The 14,015-nt window shown below is 39.3% G+C and overlaps 1 protein-coding gene across 2 annotated transcripts; it reads right to left on the reverse strand.

The window, feature by feature from the left end:
• Positions 1 to 323: 323 nt before the first annotated feature.
• Positions 324 to 13,516, reverse strand: LOC119021268 (methylthioadenosine phosphorylase). 2 transcript variants are annotated; one of them, XM_037101463.1, is made up of 8 exons: positions 13,359 to 13,516; positions 12,348 to 12,434; positions 11,879 to 11,937; positions 11,450 to 11,617; positions 7,418 to 7,520; positions 6,397 to 6,636; positions 2,626 to 2,748; positions 324 to 1,074 (listed from the first exon to the last, which is right to left on the reverse strand). In XM_037101463.1, the coding sequence occupies exons 1-8, from the start codon at positions 13,380 to 13,382 to the stop codon at positions 1,036 to 1,038; spliced, it is 843 nt and encodes a 280-aa protein (XP_036957358.1). In that variant the 5' UTR covers positions 13,383 to 13,516; the 3' UTR covers positions 324 to 1,035. The 2 variants fall into 2 exon arrangements, with proteins under 2 accessions (XP_036957358.1, XP_036957350.1); XM_037101455.1 differs by lacking the exons at positions 324 to 1,074; positions 2,626 to 2,748 and adding exons at positions 3,908 to 3,993; positions 4,319 to 4,436.
• Positions 13,517 to 14,015: the final 499 nt, after the last annotated feature.

Raw genomic sequence — 14,015 nt, forward strand, 5'->3', positions numbered from 1 at the left:
CATTAAGTGAATTTATGCTGTGTATACAGCATTCATATTGTTGAGACAAGACAAACAGAAAATAAAAATGTGGTCTTTGTGTATTTCCTCTTAGAGGTGACCACGTCAGAAATGTGCTGTTTGTCGCTCATTTTCCATGTACGTTGCTCTAAAGAGGAAATACAGAAAGAACCACATTTTCAGATGATGAGCAGTGTGGTGAGTTTAGGTGCAGCAAACATGAGTGGCAACAGGAAGTCCAGATACTCCTTAAAAAGGTTTCATCTTGCAATATGTAAAACATTTCAGGCTGGCAAAAGAAGTCTGTCACCTCTGTCAGTACATGTGTATAAAAAGTGAAACGATGGGTTTTAATTCATGAATCACATCTAACAGTAACAGATAAGAAACAAAAATGAAAGTACCTGACAAGATATAAAATAAATTGTGCTCAAAAAAGGAAAGCTGTAAACATGCCACTGTTAATAACACGATTTTACAGCCTAACTCGATTTCCTGGAATGTAGCCAGTCACTGAAGAGATTTTACTGGAGTACATACAACAAACGTTTAAGACATCAGATTTGACATTTAGAAGGGTATCAGTTGTTCTTAAGGCTGTAAACAAAGTTTCCATGTGCTACACTTGTATTTTGGATTGAAACCGGCATTAATGGCAATAAAGACACCAGTGGTTTACTGGCAGCAAATAGAAACTTGAAAAGATCACAAAAAATATAAATCCACAATTATTAAAATCTTTTTTTTTTTAATCTCTCAGGTGGTTTTGTACATAAAACATCTGGAAACTGATGATACTGACGAGTGTTCCAGAGAAATGTCGTGACCTGTGAATCAGTACGGGGGGGGTTATATGTGTATTTTGGGTCAAGAAAAACAAGGAAACTCCTGCTGAAGACAGAGCACATGCATTATTATGTGAGGCACTTTCTTGTGATTCACTGATGACAAATCCACAGGCAGGGTTGAGTCTGTTGTCCGTGTTGGTGCAGGAGGTGTCTGGGATCCGCGAACGTTTTCTTCTTCATTGTTTTCTCAGTGTTTTGGTAACATTACTGAAGATTGTGCCATTGACTGTAACAGAAGAAACCAGACAGCTCATTTCCCATGTACGTCCACGATGTAAGACAACAGTAACTACACGGGTTATGTTAAAGTTGAGTAGCATTAGTTTCAGGGCAGCCCGGGGCCAAAAGTATTCAGAAGTAAGTTAATTTGGTTAGACAGTCAATGACAAAAACATATTGCATAATAAAAAAATCTGTTTCTAAAAGTTTATAGTGATATAGTGATAGTGATAGAAAAATACAGAAAAAAATACATATTAAGGAATATTAATGCAACAAATTAATAATATTTTGAAAGATTTTAAATATAAATGTAATTACTTACCTTCCTGTATCCTCAAAGTACTTCAAATATGTTCAAAACTATTGTTGAAAATGGATGCAAATACTGGACCCAGTCTAAAAACACTCGTGGTTACCTGAAGTACGATTAAAATGCTAGGGAAAACAATTCTGAAGAGAGATAGTCTCCAGGTTGTCAAATACCAATGCCTCAGGTTAGAATTTCAGGCCGAAAGCATTAGAATTTGACAACCTGGGAATGAGTCTCAACAATCAACTATCTTCCTCCATAATTGCCCTCCCTACCTGTAATTTAGTCATTATCTATTAACCCTCATGCTGATGGAAAGCTGAGTGAAGTTTCGAGCTTCACAAGCCATTTCTGGAGCCTCACAGCAAAACACAGTTGTAGCATTCGCTTAAAGTAGATGGGGACTTGTTTTAAAGTGTTTAAAAAAAACTACTTAGAGGAACGTAATGCTTCCATACAGCTCATCTGGCATAATCCAAGTACACAGAAGCCCCGAGATTCCAAATTGATTTGAACAGACGTCCTTTACACCCTTATTGACACTGAAACCTTCACTTTAGCTGCCAAGCTAAGAGTATTAGCACATGCCCTGTCTAAAGTGGGTGCACACATTCAGTTGTGTAGAGGGTGTAAATAGCGTCTTTTCAGATCAGTCTGGAAAATAGATTACTTCGGATTAGCTGTATGGAGCCATTTTAGGATCCCCCCCAGTTATTTAGGAGAATGCTGCAATGCTGCTTTCCTGTCAAACTCAAAGTAAACTTCACCTGATTTTCTACTGGCATCAGTGTGAGTAAATAATGCTACATTTTTATTTGTGGAGCAACTTATCCTTTACTTATGCATTTATATACAAATGCTAAATATATTGAGTCAACACTGTAATATGGGTGTTTTCATGCTCAGTTCTGTCAAATACACTTCCACTCAAAGTTAAACCAGCTGAGTTTTACTTTTTAATAGCACAAAAAGGTGCACAATGACAGTGAGTAAGCCTCACTCACGGAGGTTAACTGTCATCAACTCACTTGTGCCTCGTGAAAATAACTGTAATAACCACCTTCATAAAAAGGCTGTGTTTAGAGAGCGGTCATGCTCCAGACGGTCTGATTTTCTCACAGTTTAAGGAGGTGGCTGAATAATTATACATTAGATCTCAGCTGAAAAAAGTAAACAGACCCTCTTTCACAACCTCCCCAAAGACTTACTGAATGGAAATGAATCATCATAAAGCTGACAACTTACTTTCAAGGTCTTCATTGTCTGAGCCCAATCCATCTGACTAATCTGTGGTATTGCAGTTAGCAGGATGCTGCTGGCTTTGTTGGCGTTTTCCTTCATCGTCTTCAGCACGTTGTCAACACAGACCTAGGGGGGGAAAAAAGGCAGCCGTGTGTTCAGAATCTTGTACAGCAACACAAATTTCACTTCCTATAAAGACTCGGTCACACTGTATTTCCCGAAAATGTACTTTCACTTGTGTCTAAAAGAACATCTGCACTGTGATCAGACCTGAATAACAGATGTGTTTATATATCTTTCATGACATACAGTTTACAAGTTTACACTTTTACAGGAAGTTAAAGGGAAAGCTGTAATAGCAATCCAGTAGACTGTGATATCATGGGATGCCATAGAAATAGCACGCCATTTTGTCATGTCTACACAATTTAAGCTTTTAATGAGTCATTTAACAGTGATTTTTTTTCAGACATGCAGGAACAGTCAAAGTCGGGTCATATTTTCAGGTGACTGCTGTCATGGTAACAAAAATATACATATGCATAATGTTGTCAAAACTTTAGTTAGGTATAGGACCAAACCTACTTAATTGGTTTTAGGGAAAAGTTCATGGTTTGGGCGACACATTCACATGTGAGAAATGCTGAATGATAATAACTTGAGACATTTATGTGTTATTTATGCATCATTTTGTGTTACCAGGCTGAATGATACTTAGTGTATTAGTGAAGGGCAACTGTTATCATGACACTGGATTTTTTAAATTTCTTAACAAGACCTTAAAAAAAAGATATTCAATACTATGTTGTAAGATGTAACAAAACTTGAGTAAATCTTTCTTTAATGCTGGTGTGCCTAACATACAGTACACAACAACAATTTATAAATAGTAAGTACAAAACATGGCGAATTTTAAAAATGTCAGTGTTCAACTGCAAAATGAACTGTTAATGACTTTTGTGCAACATAAGACAGTCAGAAAACTCTGAAATTCAAAAAACAATAATACTGATTTATCACCCAGGCTCAAGTTGCAGTAGAGACGAAGCACATGCTACTGCACAGATGTCAAGCAGAACTCGAGTTTAGTCATGGGCAACCAGACGGGCCAGTGAAAGTTTGTTAGTTTAATCTCAAGTTTAACCAAATCACAACCAGATCTCAGCCACACCAACAATCGTCAAAAAAACAAACAATTCACATCAGTGCAGATGTGAGGAGCAGTACACTGTTTTTAATGTAGCCAGCTGTGCCTTGTACTCCACGTGACTCATGTCATTATGTGGTATTAATAATGCGTTTAGTCTCGAGCCTTTTCACCTGCCATGTCTTGGACACTGGCAATCATCACAGTATTCATATTATTCAGCACTGCAAAGAGAGGGGAAATAAAAATCAAAACATTGCAATAAGCATGTTTATTCATCTGCTGCTAAACAGAGGCTTGAGTCATATGTTCAAGATACGTTTATCTGCATTATATTGTGTGATAACTACTCAGCCAGACATGTGTTTGCAGCACAGCAAGTTACAACATTACTTCCGTCCTTTGCTCGTGTTTACCTCCGCTAACCTTCATTAACCCATTCCTTCCTTAAGTGCTTTGTTTTCATGTCAAACACGCTGACTAGATTCATGTTTTTGTGGTGTTTGCCAGGATGAAGACAGTGAAGCTGATGACTCAGTGTGACTCAACCTCCTCTGGCAGGGCTTCCACCGGAGGCTGGCAGCAAGCTGACTGGGGGGGCAGGAGGTAGTATGAGGCTGGGACGGAGTAGACAGAAAGGGGGGGGCGGAAGGATGTGGCGAGCGTTCTGCAACAGGAGGGGGAAGAGGTCAGCTGCAGGAACTCGGAAGTGGAGTTGTGAGTTTGGTTGGATCCGTGACAAATAAGCCGAAACTCGCCCACATGCAGTGTATCAACTGCACTATCCAGAGTGTCTGACACAGAGCATGGGTCACTCGGAAGCCATTGGAAGCCACAGATACTCTCGTCTGCTGGCAGAGCGCAAATGGTAAAAACCTCTGCTGAGAACACATCATACAAATAGAAATCTAATCATCTAGTTATTCTGTTCTTAAAAATGTAATGTTTTAGTGATGTACCAACTTGTACCAAAATGTTACTTAAAATAATTTAAACTTAACACAGAAGAAGCCTTGTTATTTTGATCTCACCTACAATTCAATACTTCTGCAAATCAGCTCTGAAGGCAAGAAAGAAAAGTTAATCTTCATACAAGACTGCCCAAAAACTGATCAAAAAGTTCATTTTTATTATCCTGACCATCATCATATTGGCTGTTTATGTCTAATTGCTTGTTTTTGTTTGTTTGTTTTCATTAAATGTCCTGGAAACATACACATCATGAGTGCAAGAATCCACTGATCCAGACTGATGTGTCGATTCAACAATCGTACATCATCAACGCAAAGTGAAAAAAATCAATCCATATCATTTTTGTCATACACCTTTATTTAGACATTTCTGTAGCACCTGTGTCACCTTTTGTCGAAGCTCCTTCATAAACACTGAAACAGTGCTGCTATTATTATTATTATTATCATTATTATTATAGCAAACTGATTTTTACATGAAAATGTGATACTGTCCCACATGACTTACTGCCCAAAACAATGTGTAACTATTTATAAAATTATTATTTATTAATATTAATTTGATTTATTCTATTAGGCGTTTCTGCTTTACATGATAGTGATATTAGAGAGACAGAAAGGCAGAAGAGGGAGAGAGAATGGCTCGCAGCGGCAATGACTCCCCCATAATAAATCAGCATAAAGCGATTAAAAATAGAACTCTCTGAAGCATAAAGTGAGGAGGACCTCATGCACGCAAACATTTCCTGCCGCGAGAGGACACTGATCATTACAGATTACAGTGAACAAAGTCGTTTTGTTATAAGCACAACTCAGAAAATCTTCCATTTGAAGAAAGTGAAGAGAAAAACAAGCTAGCTATTATAGTATGCATAAAAGCACCACAGTCTATCAGTGGTTGTGTAAAAATACAAAAATGAATTTATTCTTATTCAAAAGAAAATAAAGATCAGTGCTTACTACCGTGATGTGCTGTGTTGCAATCACAGAAACGACTGAGTAAACGTGGGAGGACAGGGGATAATTGAGCAATAATTGTTTTATTGCATACTTTGGCACAAGTGCCCCACACCTGCACATTTCAATGGCTCAGCACAACTTTATCTGAAGAGATTATTTTGCAGAGCCAATGGTTATGTGTCATAGATCCTCGGGGGTTTCTGGACTTTATTTCATATCACTGGCTAGGGGGACCTTGGCCACTGCTGTTCAGTTTAGAAAATCAGCTGTCTGATTAGAAGGAAAAGGGAAAATAGGGAGGGCAAATCCGGTATAGAGATAATAAGATGAAATGAACATATAATGTTAACAACTATGTCAAGTTTTGATGAGACTGAACCTTTGGATGGTATCAATGACTAAGTTTGATCAGACTCTGACTCTGATGAAGACACACATGCATCGAAACACTAGTCAATGAACAGAATGTGTTGTCTTGCTCCTTGTGCTTCAGCACGCTTTGTCTGTCAAACCAAAAGGAGTAAACTACATTCAGGAATATAGTCCAAACAGAACAGGAAGGAAGGCATATCACCTAAAGTGCAGCAACCGTGCATCACCCTTTGTTGACACTGACTCACACATGGCATAAACAAACAGCAGAGACTTAAAGTAATAAAAAAAAACGACTGTTAGGTCCTCTAGCCTGCCACTCACCGCCTCCTCATGTTCCTTCCAACAGTCATAGTCTGTTGCCATGGCGATGCTGGCATAGCACAAGCCGGCCTCCTTGGCGAGGATCACCTCTGGCACAGTGGTCATGTTGATGACGTCGGCACCCCACTGGCGGAACATCAGGCTCTCAGCCCGCGATGAGAAGCGGGGCCCCTCGATTGTCAGCATAGTCCCTCGCACATGGCACTTAATCCCCAGGGTCCGCGCCACCTCCACCAAAACCTGCACCAGGACAGAGAGTTAGTAACCATCTCCTTAAGGCCAGTGACAGAGGAGGGGGTGGACTGTTGACACAGTTATGATACATTCATAACAATCTCTATCCTGCTGTGTTGAAGGAATAACAACATTTTTATGGATCCATTCAACTGCAATCTTCGGTTCTTTTTAAAACCATTTATTCCACTTTTTAACCATCTATTCCAAATGACTGTTTTATACCACTGAAAACAGTGACCTGCATCTAATGCAGGTTAGTGTTTACTCGCGTAACATCATTCCTAAATAAATGCATTTGCGGTAACGTTACTGTGCAATGTTCACGTGAAATTGATAAATAGTTGTTTTTTCCCCTCCTGAGAGAACGACAATCATGAATCTGTGTTCAGTATTGCTGCTTCAGAGTTGTCACTAACCCAATGCTTGTTGTTTTAATCATTGAGCAGGCATATTCAGGTACGCAAAGTTCCTTGTTTATACACTTAATTGTTTATGTGTGGGAATTGACCTGACTATGAAGCACCGGTAGCAAGGAAATATCTCACTTTAGTTTCTAAGGTTTCCGTTTCTATGTTTTACCAAGTGTGACAGTGCAAAATAATAGAACCTTAGCTTCTAAAATTATAAGAAGGCATCCTCTCTTTTATGTTGATATGTTTTACTTGCAGGGGTCACAGTTCAGTAGTGGAGACGTTTCATTGAAGGCCAATTTCATAGAAACAAATAACTGTATAAAGTGTCAGAGTAGCAACTGAACGACGAGGGAAATGTGGTACAGACTTACCTCTCTGGTTCTGTTGCAGAAAGGTTCAGCCATGGGGATGTGACACACTCCTGGGGGACTGGTAGGCTGTCCATCATGCAGCGTCTGAGCTCTCTTGGTAGTCCTGGACAAAAGGAATGAACAGCACTGATAGTTATCGTCAAGGCAACATGAGGCCAATTCAGACGCAGACGTAGCTGGGTTAAGTTTTTGCAGACTGACCAAATCCATATGAAATTGCAGTTTAGTTTGTTTTGCAAATCCCAACCTTAGTTATGGTGCTGTCCAGATAAATATATCACCTTTCTACAGTTTTATTATTTATATTTTCAAACATTTAACTTTATGTTGGATTGAATAAGTAAATAAACTTTAAAATACTAACAAACAAAACAATAAGAACCAAGCGTTAAGCAATAGTAATTAGTGTCACAATCGTAATCTTAACCCGTTTCTTTGCCCGTTTAAAATCTTCTAAAGCAGCCACAGTTTAATGAAAGACTACACGTTTATAAGTGGATGAATTTTTTCATCATTAAACTATTTAACACGTTATGAACAGTCCTTTCACAGCTTTCCAGGGCTATAATGAAAGCATTTACAGACACCAGCAGCATGCTGGTCTCTTGCACCTCGGCAACAATGGTTGTTCAATTCACATTTCTGCCGAGTCAGTGGAGTTCCACCAAGCACGGCGCCAGCATGCCTCCCTTCAGTTCTGTATGGAGACTGGTCGGGAAACCACAAGAGACTGACTCAATTAGCCCAGTGACCTGAGAAAATTCAAGATTCTGTGTCTGCCTGCATCTCTTCAGCTTGTTTGCTACTTACTGAATCATATTTAGCATGTGCAGTTCTGTAAAGGTATGTAGATCATTGTGTCATCAAAAATAATTCAGTCTTGTAAAGTCTTTTGTACAGCATACAATACCCTATGTCCTCGGACAATCAATATGGATAAGGAAAACTCTCCCCCAAAAGAGGAATTAATGAGGGAAAAAAGGGCTTGTCTATGGCATAACTTTGGTTTTCTTCCATCTTCCCTGGGATTACCTAGTCGTACCACAACTATCTCAAACATCCAAAATATGAATCTCTCCATTGATGGTAATCTTTCAAGTTGATGCCCAACCCCATCTCTTACTCATAACACTGGCAGCAGAAGACTTAACTCAGTGTTTAAATAGTTCGAGCCAGCTGCAGCTCCACCCTGCTGCTGCTGCAAAAAAACAAAAAAATCATGAACAGCGGTGTGTGAGATATAAACTATGAGCAGAGGACAATGCCTGTTTATGTTATAGAAATTGAGTTATCCTGGCATTTCATTAGTAATGTGATTTCAGAATGGTTGTTGCAAATAATGGCTCCCACCACTACGGACAAATAACAAGATTTATGTGGTGAAACTTCCAAGATCAATTTCAAAACAATTCCAGGTCTGAAGTCCGGCTCTTCACTTGAATGATAATCCAATAATTAAGAGTATGTGTTTGGTGTTTAGAGCAGAATACAGTAACTATAATATCTTAGTAAAGCATACAAAGAGGTTTTTTTTTTTAAGATGTGTACCTGAATGCATCAGATCATTCTGGTTTACCATGCAACAAGCATGTATTGTGTTTACATTTTTTGATACTGATACTTCTTACATATAGGTATTAGTGACTCTGAGATGCCACTTGGTCAGTAAGAGCAAAGTACACACTTTTATCAGATGTCAAGATTAACTTTGCAAATAAACAAAGTGAATATGAAAAACAAAAAACAAGCTGGACAAAGTCAGCTGCACTAACTTGTTGACACTGAGAAAAAGTATGCAGCCAGAGCTGGCATGACAGCTGATGATGTGACATCATCACAGCTAGGCCTTCAGAAAACATGTTGTCACATGCTGTTGGACAAGTCTGAACAAGTCCCAACAAGAAACTTCCTCATCTCTGATAAAAAGATGTTGTCTGTGCTCACTTGATGTAGGTACTATTTGAGCCATTCATCGGCTTCACCAACACAGGCAGGCACAACCACAGGCAGCGTGACGGAGGTGATTACGAGCGTACTGGAGAAAACAGTGACACAACTGTGAGAAGGCAGCTTAACCAGCTGGATGCAAACTCATTGGTAACAAATAAGCCATCCTATTTAAACTGCACATATCGAGTCATTTAAAGGAATTTGTACAATCAGCTATGAGAGATCACCACACTCCCACAGGCTCATACTACACGGAAAGTATATATGCATATGCCTGGAGGACAGACACTGCTGAGTTTTCCCATGTCAATAAATGAGAAAGACACTCTCAGGTTTACCAGCATGTGTGACTAACTCTGAGTGTCACTTTCTGGTGATTAAAACCCAGAAATACAAGATTATTTACAAGGGTTGTGCTGCAGCTGGTATTTGTTATAGATATCATAGAATTAGTCAGGCAAGTTAATTTGGGGTCAGCTCTGAGTATCAAAACCACATTGCTACATTCAATATCAACATTTAATCATTATTTTGTAGAACTTTAAGTAGACTTATTATGTTTTCCCCTTTCCTTCAATTATATAGGTTCTTGTGCATGGAAAATTCCCAAGTAACCACAGTGGTAGCTCCCATCTCACACAGAGAACACCTCATCTGAAATACCTCATCAGCAGCCCAGCTTATAACTCTTCTTCTTGACATCACTTCCTCACCATTTGACACATTGCTTAAAAACAGTAAAATTGAAGATAACTGGAATCTGAAAACGCAACTGAGCCGACCAGAGATGGTGAGCGGTGCTGGCTCAGGTGTGTGAACTGACCAAACTGAGCAGACTGGGCATCTGGGAGGGAGGCCTTAAAGAAACGCTAGTTAAAAGAGGGTGGAAGTGGAATATGGTGCTGCTGTAGGAGAAAGCTGAAGTGCTTTTTTGAGCATTTAAAATTTTAAACCTATTCTAGTAGTGGCACAACAAAAGTGATGCACCATAAATGGGCATAATGTGACCTTTACTAATAAACTCCAAAATCAGGGAGGGAAAGAACATCATTGTGTGAACGAGCGCTCTCCATTGCAGCCACTCAAAGGTGATAGTGGGTGTTAGCTCAGTGACTTGAATGAGAACTGAATGCCGGAATTCCAACAACTCAGTGAAAGTGATATATAGAATGAAAACTGAGACAGACAGGAAGGAATCCTGAATGTTTACATAAAATAATCTCTTTGCAAAGTTCATGCTCCAGAAAATAAAGTCATTATACATTGGCGTGTACAACTCTCACCAAGCAAAAGATGACACTTGAGAGCTCAACAAAACATCAGACAGGGGTTAACAAGTCTTCCCACTGGACATGATAGTACACACAAATTGGCTTTGATGAAAATGTAAACTGTGGTGAGTCAAGCTCTCCCTCACTCAGACATCTGGACACTCTAGTCACACAGTAACTTGAATCCTGTCAGTGAGATGTGTGGGAAGATGCTTGAATATTTGCACAAGAAACCTCCTGTAGAATTTTCATGCGATAACAACCAACCAAAACCTCTGACAGAGGATGAAACTATTTTAAGGTACACATTCAAAGTTCCAGTGTATAGCATTTAGTGGCATCTAGTGGTGTGGTTAAAGATTGCAGATTGTGTAAAAATATGGCTGATAAATGATTTAAGGGTCTTCTACTGTATAAACTGAAATAAAAGCGGTCGGATGGACTTAAAGGGGCTCTGTGGAACTTTTGTGTTGTGCTGGAAGCTGGTTGTCCACAGTCCAGTAACTTTAAGCAGCTTAAACAAATCACCCACAGGCTCATGTGGGCAACTGAGAGAAGCAAAGGAAGTCAGACTTTTTAGAGTCACGTTACAATCTGTTCACATATAGGCAACAAAAAAACTGATAAATACCTGTAAACTGATCAAAAGCATATATCCTCTTTTTTGAAAACAAAGGATGATAACTTTAAAAAAAAATAAAAGCAGAATTAAGATCACAAGTTACATTTTTTGACCTTCTCTGTTTCATATACGTTCTGAGAGTATGTAGAAAGACACATAAATTATATGTTGTGGTCACAGCCCACTCACCTGTCAATGAACTGATCTATGATGACGATGTCTCCTGGCTGAATCTCCTCCCTGAGTGAGCCACAGGCCGTGGTAGCCAGCAAATGTGTGCAGCCCTCTTCTCTCAGTGCCCAGATGTTGGCCTGGAAGTTCACATTAGACGGCATTATAGTGTGTTGCCTCCCATGCCTGAGTACAAGGAAAAGAATTATTCATTATATATTGTTTGTATTGATTTTTGGGTCAATGTCAGAAACATACAAATGCATTTACCTAACAAATGCACTTTGCTATGAGACTGAGTTAATAAATAGTGCTCTGTAAGTTTTATGGTGAGGTTTTTCCACTAGATGGTGCTAAGAGCTCACATTTTCATAAGTCACAAGTGAGGTAGAACACCAAATAATTACCATTTATAACTATATAACTGTAATATATACCATTTCTCACCTTGCAAGAAGCACACATTCCACGTTTTTTATCTTCCCCAGGATAAGAGCATCGGACGGCTGTCCAAGAAGAGCAGAATAATCCAATTATAGATAAAAACACTACTGTTGGTAAGCCAATACGCACCGTTTTATTTGACAAGACAGATATTAGAAGTTCTTGAGGCAAAAATGAATTGGAGAAATAAAAATGTTAACTGCCATTTTCATTACAGACACACAGACCCTAAATACTGGTCATACACACACAGTCACAACATACAGACATGCATCAATTGTGGAGTCATTTTAGAGTCATAGAGTTGCCACACAGTTGGTGCTCCAAGTAGTTAGAGGTTAAGTGCCTTGCTCATGGGTAACTCAGAAGTGCTCAGGCGGTGCACTGGCACGTCTACCAGTCCAACCTTCGTACTGTGGACTGTGCTGGACTTCAGCCGCCACCCATGAAGACCTCACAAAACAAAACTGACCTTTCCATAGGGTGTGTCAACATAACGCTCAGTCCTTCCCTCCAAGATATCTGGATCATCAAGTCCTGAACCACCGATTATTCCAATCTAAAAGAAAGAATGTGAGAAAATCATCAACCGTTGAGGACATGAATCACAACACGGCCAAGCATGTAGTGCTCCAGAGATGCTCGGTCCCACATATCCTGTTTTCCAGATGTAGAAAATATGTTGGTTTGTTACAGAACCAAACAAATGTCCCATGACAATAAACATTAAATTAATAAATACTCAGAAGATGTGGAAATTGTTTATAGAGTTTCTAGACAGGAGGGAACCTGTCCAAGCCAATTTACCTCCAATTCTACACATAATCTATTCACACAATTCTTTATTCACATAATTCACACACGTTTTAATGATTTGCTAGTTTTATTTTGAATACATCTTTAACACTTTTGTAGTTTACCCATATTATAAATAGATGGCACCTTGATGGGTTCGTGAATTGTTTGTGTGAATGTTTGTTCGTTCAAACCTTTGTGTTCTGCCAATAGGCTACTTCAAGCACTTTGCTGATCATACGTGCATTTGTGTAAGGTGTGGACCTGTTATTTTAACCGCAGCACCGTTTAACTACCCGCTGACAGGTTTCACTGGAGCCAGTCCAAGCTGTACCGGGCCACGTGCCAAATTAACAGTACCTGAGGTGGTTTACATATGGCTTCTTTACAGTACAACTACAGCAGCCCTGCAGTTAGCATGAACACGTTAGCTTGTGTTATTCAACTGTAGCCGTTTTCTTTAAGGGCTGCACATTTTGAGTACAGCTTTGGAAATTCTACGCTAAGAGCTAAGAGGCTTTTCCCGCACTTCCAGGTTGGCCATAGCTGCGCATCTGGTAGGAAGTACGCTAACTTGTTTAGCTAGCTGCTCTCGCATTGATTACCCCTCTGCCCACCCAGCTCTGTTTAAACGCACCACGTTCCGACAGTAAAACGTCTCGACTGACACTCTGTTTTAGGTTTTTACCTTAATAGGTTGCGCGGAGGCCATGTTGAAACGGTTCTTTGCTGTAAAAGTGTGAATTTGGCTAACTTGTGAGGAAAGCGCTTTGTAGCCTGTACCGTTCACATCCGCCAGCACGCGGCCATCTCCCGTTTCCTCTTTGATTTGCTCGAATTCAAAATAAAAGCATGGCTTTTACCTTGTACTCCAAAAGAAACATTTAACTTAAAGGTGCACTATGTCGTTTTTGGGAAGAAATTTAGATCAGACGAGAAAGATCTTTCTTATGATACCTAAGCAAACTACACTCTTTGTTTTCATGACTGAATAAACAAACAAACCTTTCTAGCTTCAAACAGAGTTCTGGGGACCCTATTTATTCTTGAGAACTCTTTGTTTATTCAGTTATGGACAAAATAATTGTATATCAATGATCTATGATATATTGAGTTATTATCATCTCAGTCCTACTGTAAAAAAAGTTTCAATGTTTTTCTCCAATATGACATAGTGCCCCATAAAAGAAATGTGCTGTTTTACGTTCACTTGACTACAGTACATCCACTCAATGCTTGAAGCACCCAGTGATCCATCAGGGAACAGAGCGTTTCTTGAGTATTTTTGTAGAAAAGTACCAAAGTGAAGAAGACAGCTTATTCTGCATCTCCAACAACATTTACT

This window comes from Acanthopagrus latus, chromosome 1 (genome assembly GCF_904848185.1).
Source record: "Acanthopagrus latus isolate v.2019 chromosome 1, fAcaLat1.1, whole genome shotgun sequence".
Taxonomy (NCBI): Eukaryota; Metazoa; Chordata; class Actinopteri; order Spariformes; family Sparidae; genus Acanthopagrus; species Acanthopagrus latus.